General features: G+C 39.4%; 1 protein-coding gene across 1 annotated transcript in view; it reads left to right on the forward strand.

The window, feature by feature from the left end:
• The window catches only part of knk (protein Skeletor knk), a 176331-nt gene that overhangs the window by 42056 nt on the left and 114608 nt on the right, over positions 1-19667 (forward strand). The window contains exon 6 of the mRNA XM_070100241.1: positions 7548-7647. Coding sequence (XP_069956342.1) covers positions 7548-7647 — 100 coding nt within the window. The remainder of the gene's footprint in view (positions 1-7547; positions 7648-19667) is intronic.

Here is a 19667-nt window from a genome sequence, read left to right on the forward strand (position 1 = left end):
CTGTTTTTGCAGAGGTGCTCAGAATACAACAGTCTAGAAGCATAAACATATAAAGATACACAACATATCCCTCCAAACTGCCAATATCCCAAACCCCTCCTTTAAAGTGCAGGCACTGTACTTCCCATTTCCAGGGCTCAAGTCCGACTATATGAAAATAACCGGTATATTATTATTATTATTATTATTATTATTATAATCAAGGGGGAAGTGCTAAACCCATAGGATTATACAGCACCTGGGGGGGGAATGTGGAAGGCATTTGGGCTTAATTCGGAAAACTGGAACACAGATCCAATTCCCTAAATCAAGAGCCCCTCACCAACATCAAGGAACCTTCTGTGAGGGGCACTAGACTATAACCCAAATAATTTTTCTTATATTCATGTACATTGATATGCAGTAGACCATTATATTACACAGATTTAGTTGCCACGTTTTGGTTATTGCACTATTGAAAAATCGTGGCACAGTTTTATACAACACTTTGTAAAATTGACTTTACATGGTTCCGTTTGTGAGCACGAAAAAAAATTTCCCCAGCTCAAGCTGCCGTTTTGTTGTGGGTCAGCAGGGAAGACCTCCCGCCATCCCTGCCACCTGATACACCCGCTACCCCAATCCCAGCCTTCATGAGCACGTGTCCAGTACAAATGCTACCTAGGAGCTACCCGTGTTTGTGAATTGTGCTTTGATCTTTTAATTGCTATATCGTGTATCTGCCAGGCAATCATGGCACCCAGTAGGCATACCAGTGTTGCTGAAAGTGGCAAGAAAAGATATAAGCATTTAAGTCTTAGAGTTAAAGAAAAAAATAGAGATATTAGACAAAAGATAGCCTGTGGCCATAATGAAACATCATTTTGTACAATTAAAAAGAATGAATGTGGGGCAGAAGTTTGTGGTTATAGGAGGGTGGGGGCAGGAGGAAAGAGGAGTGATTGGTGGAATGATGAAGTAAAGGGTGTGATAAAAGAGAAAAAGGTAGCTTACGAGAGGTTTTTGCAAAGCAGAAGTGTTATAAGAAGAGCAGAGTATATGGAGAGTAAAAGAAAGGTGAAGAGAGTGGTGAGAGAGTGCAAAAGGAGAGCAGATGAAAGAGTGGGAGAGGCACTATCAAGAAATTTTAATGAAAATAAGAAAAATTTTTGGAGTGAGTTAAACAAGTTAAGAAAGCCTAGGGAAAGCATGGATTTGTCTGTGAAAAACAGAGTAGGGGAGTTAGTAGATGGGGAGAGGGAGGTATTAGGTAGATGGCGAGAATATTTTGAGGAACTTTTAAATGTTGAGGAAGAAAGGGAGGCGGTAATTTCATGCACTGGCCAGGGAGGTATACCATCTTTTAGGAGTGAAGAAGAGCAGAATGTAAGTGTGGTGGAGGTACATGAGGCATTACGTAGAATGAAAGGGGGTAAAGCAGCTGGAACTGATGGGATCATGACAGAAATGTTAAAAGCAGGGGGGGATATAGTGTTGGAGTGGTTGGTACTTTTGTTTAATAAATATATGAAAGAGGGGAAGGTACCTAGGGATTGGCGGAGAGCATGTATAGTCCCTTTATATAAAGGGAAAGGGGACAAAAGAGATTGTAAGAATTATAGAGGAATAAGTTTACTGAGTATACCAGGAAAAGTATACGGTAGAGTTATAATTGAAAGAATTAGAGGTAAGACAGAATGTAGAATTGCGGATGAGCAAAGAGGCTTCAGAGTGGGTAGGGGATGTGTAGATCAAGTGTTTACATTGAAGCATATATGTGAACAGTATTTAGATAAAGGTAGGGAAGTTTTTATTGCATTTATGGATTTAGAAAAGGCATATGATAGAGTGGATAGAGGAGCAATGTGGCAGATGTTGCAAGTATATGGAATAGGTGGTAAGTTACTAAATGCTGTAAAGAGCTTTTATGAGGATAGTGAGGCTCAGCTTAGGGTGTGTAGAAGAGAGGGAGAATACTTCCCAGTAAAAGTAGGTCTTAGACAGGGATGTGTAATGTCACCATGGTTGTTTAATATATTTATAGATGGGGTTGTAAAAGAAGTAAATGCTAGGGTGTTCGGGAGAGGGGTGGGATTAAATTATGGGGAATCAAATTCAAAATGGGAATTGACACAGTTACTTTTTGCTGATGATACTGTGCTTATGGGAGATTCTAAAGAAAAATTGCAAAGGTTAGTGGATGAGTTTGAGAATGTGTGTAAAGGTAGAAAGTTGAAAGTGAACATAGAAAAGAGTAAGGTGATGAGGGTATCAAATGATTTAGATAAAGAAAAATTGGATATCAAATTGGGGAGGAGGAGTATGGAAGAAGTGAATGTTTTCAGATACTTGGGAGTTGACGTGTCGGCGGATGGATTTATGAAGGATGAGGTTAATCATAGAATTGATGAGGGAAAAAAGGTGAGTGGTGCGTTGAGGTATATGTGGAGTCAAAAAACGTTATCTATGGAGGCAAAGAAGGGAATGTATGAAAGTATAGTAGTACCAACACTCTTATATGGATGTGAAGCTTGGGTGGTAAATGCAGCAGCGAGGAGACGGTTGGAGGCAGTGGAGATGTCCTGTCTAAGGGCAATGTGTGGTGTAAATATTATGCAGAAAATTCGGAGTGTGGAAATTAGGAGAAGGTGTGGAGTTATTAAAAGCATTAGTCAGAGGGCAGAAGAGGGGTTGTTGAGGTGGTTTGGTCATTTAGAGAGAATGGATCAAAGTAGAATGACATGGAGAGCATATAAATCTATAGGGGAAGGATAGAGGGGTAGGGGTCGTCCTCGAAAGGGTTGGAAAGAGGGGGTAAAGGTGGTTTTGTGGGCGATGGGCTTGGACTTCCAGCAAGCGTGCATGAGCGTGTTAGATAGGAGTGAATGGAGACGAATGATACTTGGGACCTGACGATCTGTTGGAGTGTGAGCAGGGTAATATTTAGTGAAGGGATTCAGGGAAACCGGTTATTTTCATATAGTCGGACTTGAGTCCTGGAAATGGGAAGTACAATGCCTGCACTTTAAAGGAGGGGTTTGGGATATTGGCAGTTTGGAGGGATATGTTGTGTATCTTTATATGTATATGCTTCTAAACTGTTGTATTCTGAGCACCTCTGCAAAAGCAGTGATAATGTGTGAGTGTGGTGAAAGTGTTGAATGATGATGAAAGTATTTCCTTTTTGGGGATTTTCTTTCTTTTTTGGGTCACCCTGCCTCGGTGGAAGACGACCGACTTGTTGAAAAAAAAAAAAAAAAAAAAGAATGAGGTAAATATATGAGTTTGTGTAATGAATAACTGACTGAGTGACTTGACTGACTGACTTGATTGACTTACTTGACTGAATTTGCTGACTGATTTGACTGACTGACTTTAGTGACATTTACTGACTGAATTAAGTAACTGACTTACTGGCTGACCGACTTAGTGACTGACTGACTTTACTGACTTAAAGTTAGACTTCTTCACTGAAGAGGACACTTGACAGTGGTCTGAAACGGTGTCTAGAGCAGCTGATGCTTTACCGTCAGCTGTATAACATAATACATCACAACAATGAACAACAATTACATATTCACTTTTATTTTTGTAAGATCTGGAGGTCTAAAAAAAGTTGTTTGGCTTTTTTGGGGCTCCCCGAACATAGCCTTATTTTTCCCATAAGTTCTTCAGTTTATCTAACACGGATTTATCTAACATGGCGTTATCAGGAACGTAACTACCGTGTAATGTAATGGTCTACTGTAGTACTTAATTTACTTGCATATGCATGCATTTATTATATACAGTGGACCCTCACCTAACAATATTAATCCGTTCCTGAGAGCTCATTATTAGCCGAAATTATCGTTAGCCAAATTAATTTTCCCCATAAGAAATAATGGAAATCAAATTAATCTGTTCCTGATACCCCCAAAGTATGAAAAAAAAATTTTACCAGATGAAATATACATTTTTATACACCCAAAAATGAAGACATGCACAATTACCACTACTGAATAAAGAATACATGACACTTACCTTTATTGAAGATCTGGTGATGATTGATGGGATGGGAGGAGGGGAGATGGTGGAAGTTGGTATTGTTTGGAAGGGGAATCCCCTTCCATGAGGACTTGAGGTAGCAAGTCCTTTTCTGGGATTACTTCCCTTCTTCTTTTAATGCCACTAGGACCAGCTTGAGAGTCACTGGACCTCTGTTGCATAACAAATCTGTCCATGGAGCTCTGTACCTCGCGTTCCTTTAAGATTTGCCTAAAAGGGGCTACAACATTGTCATTGTAATAGTTACCAGCACGGCTTGCAATGGCTGTGTCAGGGTGATTTTCACCTGTAAAGGTTTGCAGTTCAACCCACTTTGCAAACATTTCCTTAATCTTTTTTTTCAATTCCATACTAATTCTTGCCCTTTTTAGAAGCTTTCTTGGGGTCCATTGTGACTTATTTTGCAGTTATAAGCACTAAAAACACTGGGATAATGTGAAATGTACCGAATGTATGCGTAGATGCGACCGCACTGGCTGGCTTGTAAACACTGGCATCCACGGGGTAGCGTGGACAGGTCCCGGACGAATCACGTTGGGCGAGTTTTTTATCATTAGGCGGGGCAAAATTTTTACGCTCAAACACTTCGTTAGGTGGATTTAACATTATGCAATGCATTTGTTAGGCAAGGGTCCACTGTACTCATTGAATCAATCTTATTTGTATACATTTATATATTTCCCTTGTAGTCAAATCAAATCAAATCAAAGTTTATTCTCTACAAGGATTACAATGCAGGGTTTACAGATTTTGGTTATTGTGTGGTTTACATGTGATAAAATACTAATTACAGAGGGGGCCACTAGAACACCTAGCAAGGCTAGGTATTTTGGGCAAACTTAGATTAATTCTTAACCCTAAATTATTACAAATTGTGGAGTAAGTTGACTAAATACTAAGTGACTAAATACTAGTTTGTGAGTTTAGCAATGTGAATGCTTTTGTTTTGGCACAATACATAGTTTCTATATTGGAGTATCACTGGCAAACTTGTGACTAGTTAGGAATCATTATTTTAAGATTATTTTAAGATTAAGTCTTAAGTTAGGCTTAAGCTTGCCTGAAATTTTATGTATAACCATGGGCTTTCTACATGTATTATCAAATGTCACCAATTTCTGTAAAAACAGTGTATCATATGGAAATAAACTTAGAATTTGAAGGATGGTGCACATGTCATAGATTCATTCAGTTCAAGACAATGAGACAAAGACATAGGCTTGTACACTGAATGATCCTCAATGTGTTACAGTGAAAATAATGAAGAATAGGTCATTACAGCTAAATAAAACAGAACATTTACTAAATACAGTGGTACCCCGAGTTTCGAACTTTCTTCGTTGCAGAAGGCTGTTCAAGTGCTGTTACCGAATGAATTTTTTCCCATGAGGAATAATATAAAATGGATTAGTCTGTTTCAGATCCCCAAAAATACACATACAAAAGCACTTACAATAATACACTTACATAATTGGTCGAGTTGAGAGCGGTTTGAAACTCGAGGTACCACTGTATGTGGATTGTAAAGCAAACAAAGAAAGGTGTTCCACTTGATGGCCTTATTAGGGAAAAAGCTTTATCATACTGTTAACCCGTAAACGGTCCAAACGTATATATACGTTCACTACCCCAGTGCCCCAAATATTTTGAAAAATAAAAAAAATCGTTTTTTTTTTTTATTGAAAAAAAAAGCACATTTTTCTAAGTGTTATAGGATAAAAAAAATTTAGAGTCAGTACTTACCGAGATATGAGCCCACAAAGTTGGCACTTGGGATCACCTGATGGCAACATGGAGCACTGCCGCTTGCAAAAGTGTTGCTGCTATACCTTTTTTTCTATTTTTCATATTATTTTACATAATTTTCATGTTCTGATAATTACAACTTATAGTAGTTCTTGTCATTTCATAACCAATCTTTGTTCTGACACTAGTATTAGGTACTGAATTTGTACTCACATTGCCACAAACACACTGACAGGTGGACATTTATACCTGCCTTGGCCATTTACTATTGTCTTGGAATATATACGAAGTATATGTCCCAGCAATATTTTGGATATATGGATGTATGTATATAATAGTAATGAGGATGAGGAGGAGAAGGAGGAGGAGAAGAAGGAGGAGGAGGAGGAGAAGAAGAAAAATACATAATAATAATAATAAAATAATAAGTTCCCTTGAAGCATGAAAAACAAAGTCCACCCCTGACAGTGACATGATAAGATGAGATAACATCTGATAAGAACTGACGTTTGATGAGCATACACGAGGGTGGGGGAGGGTGCAGCAAATAAGAAAAGATTAGAGGTGATGTTAGATGAGCATCGCCCTCCTTTGTTTTCGCTGGTACACAAACATATCTGTCTGTTTGTCAAGCTCCCTGTCTGTCTGTCTATCCATCTAGCTGTCTCAGAGAGAGAGCCACAAGACTGTGTCATCACCTTTACTCACATCTTCAAGCAGAGTATAGCACTTTGTCTGGATTTTTTGGGTTATCCTAGGTAATTTACACAATGTATATGTGTATTTATGTGTACCTGTGAGGCAGAGATAGACAAGCAGATAGACAGGGATAGACAGAGACAAAGACAGACAGAGATAGAGAGACAGAGATAGACGTAGATGCAGACAGACAAGCGGAGATAGAGCCAGGCCGCCAGCAGCTGGCCAGCCACACAGCTGGCCACCATGCAGCTGGCCAGCTAGCCAGCCAATCAGTCAGTCAGTCAGTCATCCAGCCAGGCAGCCAGCCAGCCAGCCTGCCAGCCAGCCAGAATTGTTTCTCTTGACTTAGGGCATAGGTTATAAGACATTCTGAAAGGGTGTTGCACAAATATTGCACATGGGTTATTATCGAGGTTTTTTGATATTTCCTCTACCACTTGCAGCCACATCCACCTCAAAGCCACTAAACTCAGGGTCAAAAATCACTTTCCTCTTAAAATGGGAGTGTTAATACTACATGACATCAGTGAATCCCAGGTGTTTGCTGTGCTGTTTGCTCTAGCTGGCACTCATTTGAACTGGTGCTCCCACAGGGTACTAAGTGGTCCCAGATTTTTTTTAATACCATGCACACTGAGTGTTAGGACCCATTCTATGCTGACAAGGCATCTCAGGCCAATCGTGCCAGATTTGAAGGCAGGAAAAATAAAACGTATATAGTATACGTTTGGGGCACTAGCGGTAAAAACGTACATATACATTTGGACCGTTTACGGGTTAAACAGTGGGTGAGTAGGAGGAAGGACATACCTAAAACAAGGGCGCATTTAGTGCTGTATAAAAAATTGTGGAGTAAAATTAACCCATAACATTTGGCAGAATACGTGAGCCATATCTTCTCTGTGAATGTATAGGCTATATACTGCATAGCTATTGGAATTACAAGAGACCACATTTAATGGTCTCTTGTAATTCCAATAGCTTGTCTAAATGTAGGGAAAACATTAAACATTTATTAATGATAGACAAAAAAAAATATTTGAGTATGCTTGAAGTGATCATTTTTATTTCAGACTTGTCTTACGATGGTACTGGAAATGAAGTACACTTCTGGGTGGGTGTTGGTCCTCAGCCACACTCTAAAGGCATAAAGATTCCTGATGAGCATGGATAGTAAGTTATTTTTAGTACTGTATTATCTTATTGAAAAAGATCTGTCAACCATAACATTGTGCACAAATTTTCAGCAGTCTTTTCTCTCATTGAAAATGTCATATTCTATAAAGTATAAATAAATTCCTTAGTCCTCAGTGACTTACATACTCTCATGTACTTCACAGTAAAATTACATTAAACATACATAGGTGTTAGAATGTTGGAACATGAAAAATATTTAAATTTACTTTATTTTTCCCCCTTTCAACAAATTGGCCATTTCCCACTGAGGTAGGTTGACCTAAAAAGAAAAACTAAAGTTTCTCTCTTAAATTCAGTAATGTATGCAGGAGAAGGGGTTACTAGCCTCTTGCTCCTGGCATTTTAGTCACCTCTTACGACATGCATGGCATATGGAGGAAGAATTCTGTATCACTTCCCCATGGAGATAAGTGGAAATAAACAAGAGCAAGAATAGTTTTAAAAATGCAGTATTAGAATGTGGGGCAGAAGTTTGTGGTTATAGGAGGGTGGGTGCAGGAGGAAAGAGGAGTGATTGGTGGAATGATGAAGTAAAGGGTGTGATAAAAGAGAAAAAGTTAGCTTATGAGAGGTTTTTACAAAGAAGTGTTATAAGAAGAGTAGAATATATAGAGAGTAAAAGAAAGGTAAAGAGAGAGGTGAGAGAGTGCAAAAGGAGAGCAGATGATAGAGTGGGAGAGGCACTGTCAAGAAATTTTAATGAAAATAAGAAAAAATTTTGGAGTGAGTTAAACAAGTTAAGAAAGCCTAGAGAACGAATGGATTTGTCACTTAAAAACAGAGTAGGGGAGTTAGTAGATGGGGAGAGGGAGGTTTTGGGTAGATGGCGAGAATATTTTGAGGAACTTTTAAATGTCGACGAAGAAAGGGAAGCGGTAATTTCATGCACTGGCCAGGGAGGTATACCATCTTTTAGGAGTGAAGAAGAGCAGGATGTGAGTGGGGGGGAGGTGCATGAGGCATTATGTAGAATGAAAGGGGGTAAAGCAGCTGGAACTGACAGGATCATGACAGAAATGTTAAAAGCAGGGGGGGGGGGGGATATAGTGTTGGAGTGGTTGGTATTTTTGTTTAATAAATGTATGAAAGAGGGGAAGGTACCTAGGGATTGGCAGAGAGCATGTATAGTCCATTTATGTAAAGGGAAGGGGGACAAGTTTACTGAGGAATAAGTTTACTGAGTATACCAGGAAAAGTGTACTGTAGGGTTATAATTGAAAGAATTAGAGGTAAGACAGAATGTAGGATTGTGGATGAGCAAGGAGGTTTCAGAGTGGGTAGGGGATGTGTAGATCAAGTGTTTACATTGAAGCATATATGTGAACAGTATTTAGATAAAGGTAAGGAAGTTTTTATTGCATTTATTGCATTAATGATAGAGTGGATAGGGGAGCAATGTGGCAGATGTTGCAAGTATATGAAATAGGTGGTAAGTTACTAAATGCTGTAAAGAGTTTTTATGAGGATAGTGAGGCTCAGGTTAGGGTGTGTAGAAGAGAGGGAGACTACTTCCCGGTAAAAGTAGGTCTTAGACAGGGATATGTAATGTCACCACGGTTGTTTAATATATTTATAGATGGGGTTGTAAAAGAAGTAAATGCTAGAGTGTTCAGGAGAGGGGTGGGATTAAATTATGGGGAATCAAATACAAATGGGAATTGACACAGTTACTTTTTGCTGATGATACTGTGCTTATGGGAGATTCTAAAGAAAAATTGCAAAGGTTAGTGGATGAGTTTGGGAGTAAGGTGATGAGGGTATCAAATGATTTAGATAAAGAAAAATTGGATGTCAAATTGGGGAGGAGGAGTATGGAAGAAGTGAATGTTTTCAGATACTTGAGTTGATGTGTCAGCAGATAGAATTATGAAGGATGAGGTTAATCATAGAATTGATGAGATAAAAAAAGGTGAGTGGTTGTTATGCGCCCCTACTTCACTCCATTATATACAAAAATAAAAGGCCTGGTTAAAATAAGTTTTATAATATATCGCGAACCACTTTATTACTAGCTAGATAAAGCAGGTTCGACTATATATTATTATCGGGTACAGTATGAATCATCAAAAGTACTCTCGTTGTATTATATTGTATTATATCTTTCCCCATGATTATTACAATTATAATATATTATATTATTATTAGGTTAGGTATTACAAATGTGTAACCACTACTGTACTGACCAATTGGTGGTTCTAGAATTGACGCCACGCGTCGCCTTCTGGCAGAGCTGAAGTCATACTATGGAGTAGTTGAGCGAGTCAGTCAGCTCCTAGCTCTGACTCGGTACGGGTCTTCAACCCAAAGCTCCTAGCTTAAACTTAAACTTTAAACCAAGTCTATTGTCTTGCCTTTGCCATTAATTTCCTGTAGTCTGGTAATTCATGCCACTTATGAAAGATAACTATTTCGTTACCCCAGACCTTTCTAAGAGTTAAATGGTGAGATTAGTAGATTATTAATTGAAATTATTGTATCATACTCTGTTAATGAGAATTTGAACGTAAGATTGGATTTCTTGCTGTATAGTATTTCATTTATAATTGCTTGTGGTTATTTTAATTCACTAACCAAATACCAATGAAACTAAATGATTGGTAATAAAATAAAACTAACAAAAAAAATGGACTTATTTGTGCCCCTATTGTTACGGTGAAGATTAAGTCGTAACAGTGGTGCATTGAGGTATATGTGGAGACAAAAAACGTTATTTATGGAGGCAAAGAAGGGAATGTATGAAAGTATAGTAGTACCAACACTCTTATATGGGTGTGAAGCTTGGGTTGTGAATGCAGCAGTGAGGAGGCAGTTGGAGGCAGTGGAGATGTCCTGTCTAGCGGCAATGTGTGGTGTAAATATTATGCAGAAAATACGGAGTGTGGAAATTAGGAGATGTGGAGCTAATAAAAGTATTAGTCAGAGGGCTGAAGAGAGGTTGTTGAGGTGGTTTGGTCATTTAGAGAGAATGGATCAAAGTAGAATGACATGGAGAGCATTTAAATCTGTAGGAGAAGGAAGGTGGGGTAGGGGTCATCCTCGAAAAGGTTGGAAGGGGTAAGGGAGGTTTTGTGGGCAAGGGGCTTGGACTTCCAGCAAGCATGCATGAGCGTGTTCGATAGGAGTGAATGGAGACGAATGGTATTTGGGACCTGATGATCTGTTGGAATGTGAGCAGGGTAATATTTAGTGAAGGGATTCAGGGAAACCAGTTATTTTTATATAGCCGAACTTGAGTCCTGGAAATGGGAAGTACAGTGCCTGCACTCTATAGGAGGGGTTTCAGGATATTAGCAGTTTGGAGGGATATGTTGTGTCTCTTTATACACTTGAAGTTCCTGAACCTGTACTCCCTGGAATGCAGGCAGGAGAGATACACGATTATGTACACCTGGAAAATCCTAGAGGGACTAGTACCAAACTTGCACACGAAAATCACTCACAACAAAAGCAAAAGACTCGGTGGACAATGCAACATCCCCCCAATGAAAAGCAGGTGTGTCACTAGCACGTTAAGAGACAATACAGTAAGTGTCAGGGGCCCGAGACTGCTCAACTGCCTCCCAGCATACATAAGGGGGATTACCAATGGACCCCTGGCTGTCTTCAAGCAGGCACTGGACAAGCACCTAAAGTCGGTACCTGACCAGCGGGGCTGTGGCTCGTACATTGGATTGCATGCAGCCAGCAGTAACAGCCTGGTTGATCAGGCGCTGATACACCATGAGGCCTGGTCACAGACCGGGCCGCGGGGGAGTTGACCCCCGGAACTCTCTCCAGGTACAGTGGTCCCTCGTTTTTCGTAATTAATCCGTTCCTGGAGGAGCTACTATAAACGAAATTTACGATTTGCGAATCAATTTTCCCCATAAGAAATAATGTAAATACAATTAATCCGTTCCTTACACCCAGAAATATTAAAACAAAAAATTTTTTTACATGAAATGTACATTTTTTTTTTTTTTTTTTTTTCAACAAGTCGGTCGTCTCCCACCGAGGCAGGGTGACCCAAAAAAGAAAGAAAATCCCCAAAAAGAAAATACTTTCATCATCATTCAACACTTTCACCACACTCACACATTATCACTGCTTTTACAGAGGTGCCCAGAATACAACAGTTTAGAAGCATATACGTATAAAGATACACAACATATCCCTCCAAACTGCCAATATCCCAAACCACTCCTTTAAAGTGAAGGCATTGTACTTCCATTTCCAGGACTCAAGTCCGACTATATGAAAATAACCGGTTTCCCTGAATCCCTTCACTAAATATTACCCTGCTCACACTCCAACAGATCGTCAGGTCCAAAGTATCATTCGTCTCCATTCACTCCTATCTAACACGCTCATGCACGCTTGCTGGAAGTCCGAGCCCCTCGCCCACAAAACCTCCTTTACCCCCTCTTTCCAACCCTTTCGAGGACGACCCCTACCCCTCTTTCCTTCCCCTATAGATTTATATGCTTTCCATGTCATTCTACTTTGATCCATTCTCTCTAAATGACCAAACCACCTCAACAACCCCTCTTCTGCCCTCTGACTAATGCTTTTATTAACTCCACACCTTCTCCTAATTTCCACACTCCGAATTTTCTGCATAATATTTACACCACACATTGCCCTTAGACAGGACATCTCCACTGCCTCCAACCGTCTCCTCGCTGCTGCATTTACCACCTAAGCTTCACATCCATATAAGAGTGTTGGTACTACTATACTTTCATACATTCCCTTCTTTGCCTCCATAGATAACGTTTTTTGACTCCACATATACCTCAACGCACCACTCACCTTTTTTCCCTCATCAATTCTATGATTACCCTCATCCTTCATAAATCCATCCGCCGACACGTCAACTCCCAAGTACGTATCTGAAAACATTCACTTCTTCCATACTCCTCCTCCCCAATTTGATATCCAATTTTTCTTTATCTGAATCATTTGATACCCTCATCACCTTACTCTTTTCTATGTTCACTTTCAACTTTCTACCTTTACACACATTCTCAAACTCATCCACTAACGTTTGCAATTTTTCTTTAGAATCTCCCATAAGCACAGTATCATCAGCAAAAAGTAACTGTGTCAATTCCCATTTTGAATTTGATTCCCCATAATTTAATCCTACCCCTCTCCCGAACACCCTAGCATTTACTTCTTTTACAACCCCATCTATAAATATATTAAACAACCATGGTGACATTACACATCCCTGTCTAAGACCTACTTTTACCGGGAAGTATTCTCCCTCTCTTCTACACACCCAAACCTGAGCCTCACTATCCTCATAAAAGCTCTTTACAGCATTTAGTAACTTACCACCTATTCCATAAACTTGCAACATCTGCAGTGTCTGACAGGATTGTAGATGAATGGTTCAGAGAACCGACACGTTGATAAATTAGACACGTGTGGACTGATGAAGCCACTGTGTGGCGAAATGTTTCCTCAATAAAGATAGCCAAGAGTTGCACATGTGTCTGATTTATCAACATATATGCTTGTACATGCATGTATAGTGTAACCCAAGTGTAAGTAGAAGTAGCAAGATGTGCCTGAAACCTTGCATGTCTATGAGACGGAAAAAAGACACCAGCAATCCTACCATCATGTAAAACAATTACAGGTTTCCATTTCACACTCATTTGGCAGGACAGTAGTACCTCCCTGGGTGGTTGCTGTCTACCAACCCACTGCCTAGGAAATTTATCTTTATAGTTAGAAAAAGAAAACTGCTATAGATATATGACACAGAGAACTTATCATGGCTGACCACTTCTTTTAACACAAAATCACAGGAATTCTGTACATGAATCCAGGCCATTAGCAGTTGTGATTAAAGATAAAGATTTTATTTCTCTGCCAAGGTTACAATGTGTAATTACAGTTTTGATTTGTTAAGTACAAAGAAAGCCACTACATGTATCATGCCAGCATTTTGGGCAAGCTAATCCTAATACTTAAAAACTACTTAAGTCTAGACAGGATATGAGTGGTTAATATTTAATTATTCATTATTTTATCCTATGAATAATGTTATGTTGTTTTCCCTTTTTACTTTGATGGTACAGTTCTCATTACATGTTCCAGTGTGGGGTAGCTTACATAAAGGCCTTATAAAGTCTAGCATAATACTTACACTTATGATTGGTCATCCTCAGTCACTGAAATCTTTTCACCAACCCTTTCAACAGGTTATTTAAACCACTATTACAAAAATACAGATATTTCTACACAGATATACACAGAATATACAGGTTTAGCATTGCTGCTCCAGCAATCACATGGTCCACCTGCCACATAGTACTCCTCTCCTCTTGATGACCTTAACCTAGTGTTTTGACACACTATAGTCACTCTGGGTATAATGGTTACATCATTCAAGTACAAAACTTACCTCTGGAGCACTCATATCCTGCCCAGACACAAGAAGAACAGAGAAGATGATCCTCCTCAGCTTGAAGCCAAAAGAAGACTGAGGCAGAGAGAGGGCCCAGCTAGGCTCCTCCCATCCATCCACCAAAACAAACAAAAGCCTGTTGACAAGCCCAGTTATTTAGCTACTACAATGTTTTTTTTCCCCATTTCTACACCTTATTTTACTTTTACAAACAGAAATACAAACCTTATAAACTTCTTATTTTAATTGTGCGTGTCTACAGTACAACCTATTACTATATTGAAAAAACAAGGCTTGACTCAACTCTCAGCCATTAGAGGGATCTGCCCTTATGACAGCATTAAAGCAGTTGTGCTCCCTATCAGCTCAATATAATTAGGTATTCCAGAGTAACTGTTACTTAGATGCATAAATATATGTTGGGTCCTATAGCCCCATAACATATAACAAGATATTTTATCTTATGGATAATAATCTTGATGTAGCACATAACTAATAACAATATTACAGATTTTTTTTTTTTTTCAACAAGTCGGCCGTCTCCCACCGAGGCAGGGTGACCCAAAAAAAAAGAAAGAAAATCCCCAAAAAGAAAATGCTTTCATCATCATTCAACACTTTCACCACACTCACACATAATCACTGTTTTTGCAGAAGTGCTCAGAATGCAACAGCTTAGAAGCATATACGTATAAAGATACACAATTATTCCTCCAAACTGCCAATATCCCAAACCCCTCCTTTAAAGTGCAGGCATTGTACTTCCCATTTCCAGGACTCAAGTCCGACTATATGAAAATAACCGGTTTCCCTGAATCCCTTCACTAAATATTACCCTGCTCACACTCCAACAGATCGTCAGGTCCCAAGTACCATTCGTCTCCATTCACTCCTATCTAACACGCTCACGCACGCTTGCTGGAAGTCCAAGCCCCTTGCCCACAAAACCTCCTTTACCCCCCTCTCTCCAACCCTTTCGAGGACGACCCCTACCTCGCCTTCCTTTCCCTATAGATTTATATGCTTTCCATGTCATTCTACTTTGATCCATTCTCTCTAAATGACCAAACCACCTCAACAACCCCTCTTCTGCCCTCTGACTAATACTTTTATTAACTCGACACATTTTCCTAATTTCCACACTCCGAATTTTCTGCATAATATTTACACCACACATTGCCCTTAGACAGGACATCTCCACTGCCTCCAACTGTCTCCTCGCTGCTGCATTTACCACCCAAGCTTCACACCCATATAAGAGTGTTGGTACTACTATACTTTCATACATTCCCTTCTTTGCCTCAATAGATAACGTTTTTTGACTCCACATATACCTCAATGCACCACTCACCTTTTTCCCTCATCAATTCTATGATTAACCTCATCCTTCATAAATCCATCCGCCGACACGTCAACTCCCAAGTATCTGAAAACATTCACTTCTTCCATACTCCTCCTCCCCAATTTGATATCCAATTTTTCTTTATCTAAATCATTTGATACCCTCATCACCTTATTCTTTTCTATGTTCACTTTCAACTTTCTACCTTTACACACATTCCCAAACTCATCCACTAACCTTTGCAATTTTTCTTTAGAATCTCCCATAAGCACAGTATCATCAGCAAAAAGTAACTGTGTTAATTCCCATTTTGAATTTGATTCCCCATAATTTAATCCCACCCCTCCCCCATAATTTAATCCCACCCCTCTCCCGAACACCCTAGCATTAACTTCTTTTACAACCCCATCTATAAATATATTAAACAGCCATGGTGACATTACACATCCCTGTCTAAGACCTACTTTTACCGGGAAGTAGTCTCCCTTTCTTCTACACACCCTAACCTGAGCCTCACTATCCTCATAAAAACTCTTTACAGCATTTAGTAACTTACCACCTATTCCATATACTTGCAACATCTGCCACATTGCTCCTCTATCCACTCTATCATATGCCTTTTCTAAATCCATAAATGCAATAAAAACTTCCCTACCAAGGCAGGTGAAATTGCTGACCTAGAAAATGTACAGAGAACCTTCACGGCGCACATAACGGAGATAAAACACCTCAATTACTGGGAGCGCTTGAGGTTCCTAAAACTGTATTCCCTGGAATGCAGGTGGGAGAGATACATGATTATATACACCTGGAAATCCTAGAGGGACTAGTACAAAACTTGTACACGAAAATCACTCGCTACGAAAGCAAAAGACTTGGCAGACGATGCAACATCCCCCCAATGAAAAGCAGGGGTGTCACTAGCACGATAAGAGACCATACAATAAGTGTCATGGGCCCGAGACTGTTCAACTGCCTCCCAGCATACATAAGGGGGATTACCAACAGACCCCTGGTAGTCTTCAAGCTGGCACTGGACAAATGCTTAAAGTCGGTTCCTGACCAGCCGGGCTGTGGCTCGTACGTTGGTTTGCGTGCAGCCAGCTGCAACAGCCTGGTTGATCAGGCTCTGATCCACCAGGAGGCCTGGTCACAGACCGGGCCGCGGGGGCGTTGACCCCCGGAACTCTCCAGGTAAACTCCAGGTCTACCTTTATCTAAATACTGTTCACATATATGCTTCAATGTAAACACTTCATCTACACATCCCCTACCCACTCTGAAACCTCCTTGCTCATCCGCAATCCTACATTCTGTCTTGCCTCTAATTCTTTCAATTATAACCCTACCGTACACTTTTCCTGGTATACTCAATAAACTTATTCCTCTATAATTTTTACAATCTCTTTTGTCCCCTTTCCCTTTACATAAAGGGACTATACATGCTCTCCACCAATCCCTAGGTACCTTCCCCTCTTTCATACATTTATTAAACAAAAGTACCAACCACTCCAACACTATATCCCCCCTGCTTTTAACATTTCTGTCATGATCCCATCAGTTCCAGCTGCTTTACCCCCTTTCATTCTACGTAATGCCTCGCGTACCTCCCCCACACTTACATTCTGCTCTTCTTCACACCTAAAAGATGGTATACCTCCCTGACCAGTACGTGAAATTACCGCCTCCCTTTCTTCCTCAACATTTAAAAGTTCCTCAAAATATTCTCGCCATTACAGATAATATAATTAATTATGGTATAAACAGCACAATTTTCTTCTTATTCTTTTTAGTAATCTTTACAGGAAAAGGGGTACTAGGGACCTGACGATCTGTTGGAGTGTGAGCAGGGTAATATTTAGTGAAGGGATTCAGGGAAACCGGTTATTTTCATATAGTCGGACTTGAGTCCTGGAAATGGGAAGTACAATGCCTGCACTTTAAAGGAGGAGTTTGGGGTATTGGCAGTTTGGAGGGATATGTTGTGTATCTTTATACGTATATGCTTCTAAGCTGTTGTATTCTGAGCACCTCTGCAAAAACAGTGATTATGTGCGAGTGTGGTGAAAGTGTTGAATGATGATGAAAGCATTTTCTTTTTGGGGATTTTCTTTCTTTTTTGGGTCACCCTGCCTCGGTGGGAGATGGCCGACTTGTTGAAAAAAAAAATAAATAAATAAACAGCACTATTTTAAGTACAGTATGAGTTGCTGTTTTAACCCCTTGACTGTCGTAACCTCAGATCCTGAGGTGTCTCCTGGTGTCAAAAAATTTTCGAAAAAAAAAAAAATTCTTATGAAATGATAATCTTTTCCCAATGGTAATGACACCAAAAGAACGAAATTTGTTGGAAAACCTACAGAATTACGCTCTTGCGAAGTTAGCGACCTCGGCGATATTTACGAATCAGCAATTTTGCCCACTTTGAGCACTATTTTCGGCTAATTCCATTGTTCCAGTCGACCAAACTCATAGCTATTTCTTTAGAACTCCATTTGTTCTATCGATTGAGTACAAGAAACTGCCCATTTACCGATTTCAACTACCCAATAACATGGTCAGAAATTTGCAATTTGGCCAATTTCACGCAAATTAAAAAATATGCCATTTTCAAAATAGGGTCCAGAATGAACAGTGCAGACATTTCTGGCTCTAAAATAATATTTTCTTTGTTCATCAGTCATGTCTCCAAGCCCCTCTGATATTACTCTTGCTTTCTATTTTGAATTTTTATTCAAACAAAAAATAGAAGATTTACTGTTATGCAATATTGTAATAATTGTATAAATAATGTCAACCCATTCATGACTGCATATTAAAATGGGTAGTTGGACATTTATTGGACAATGACATCATTTGTTTACTTTTGAACATCGGCAAAAATCAAACATTTCCCCTACTTTGAGCTCCATTTTAAGGTTCTTTTCATAGTAAAACCAATCAAAATCACCTTTATTTTTATAATATGATTTCCATTCTATCAAATGAGACCTAGAAAATGAGAATAGAGAATACAACCATAAATACTATACGAAAATATTCCACAAAGTCGGCGTTTTAATCCAAAAAATGGTTGGAGTTTTTTTTTTTTTTTCTCATTATGCACTGCATGCTGCAGGATTTTTTTTTATATGGTGCACACTGACCACACAGACCCATTCTCTCACATGTGGGCCTACCAGCTTTCTCCTGCTTGATTTGAAGCCGCTAGAATTTTTGAGTACATGTCAAACACAGTGGCTTGTAAGACGTATATATATGACCGAAACAGTCAAAGGGTTAATAGACTAGAGATATATAATATTTGATCAGTTAATACAGGTTAGATGATTTAGCATAGTGTTAGTTTGGTTAATCTTGAGAGATGAGGTGATCTTTAAGCATAGCCCCAAATTTGTATGTTTGGTTAATGAATTCCAGATCTTCAGGCCCTTTATGTGCATTGCATTTTTGCATGGTGTGAGACAGACACAAGGGATGTCAAAAAAGCATTTTGTGCCCTGTGTTGTGACTGTTTTGTTATAGCTATCGAGGAGAAGTTTGAGTGGAGGGTTTATGTTGGAGTTTAATGTTCTGTATATATAGTAGGCACAGTAGTATGAGTGTATATTTAGTAAATTCAGAGTGGTGGGGTGTGCTGTCTGGCACAAGAGCTGGTGATCATCAACACAGCAGCTTTTTGTTGGGTTATTAATGATGTAAGGTGGTTGGCCATGGTCGATCCTCAAGCACAAATACCATAGGTGAGGTGGAGGTATATTAGAAAGTGGTATAGTGTAAGGAGTGCCATTTGGGGTACATAATACCATATCTTGAAGAAGATGCCTATTGATTTGGAAACTTTCTTAGATATATGCTGGATGTGGGTCTGAAATTTAAGATTACAGTCAAGGTGAAGGCCTTGAAGTTTACCCTCAGTGTGTCTTTGTAATGGAGGAACTATTCATCGAAATATTAAGATGGATATTTAAGATAAATAACAAAAAGGCACAATACCGTGACTGGAACGATACACAAATAACCCGCACATAAAAGAGAGAAGCTTACGACGACGTTTCGGTCCAACTTGGACCATTGTCAATGGTCCAAGTCGGACCGAAACGTCGTCGTAAGCTTCTCTCTTTTATGTGCGGGTTATTTGTGTATGGATATTTAAGGTTCTATTTCCAAACAAAATGAAGAAGGTTTTGTCTCTTTTGAGAGAGTTTGTTGGTCGTCATCCAGGTTGATATTTTTTGCAGCATGTTGTTTACA

The sequence above is a fragment of the Cherax quadricarinatus genome, chromosome 72, assembly GCF_038502225.1.
Source record: "Cherax quadricarinatus isolate ZL_2023a chromosome 72, ASM3850222v1, whole genome shotgun sequence".
NCBI classification, from domain to species: domain Eukaryota; kingdom Metazoa; phylum Arthropoda; class Malacostraca; order Decapoda; family Parastacidae; genus Cherax; species Cherax quadricarinatus.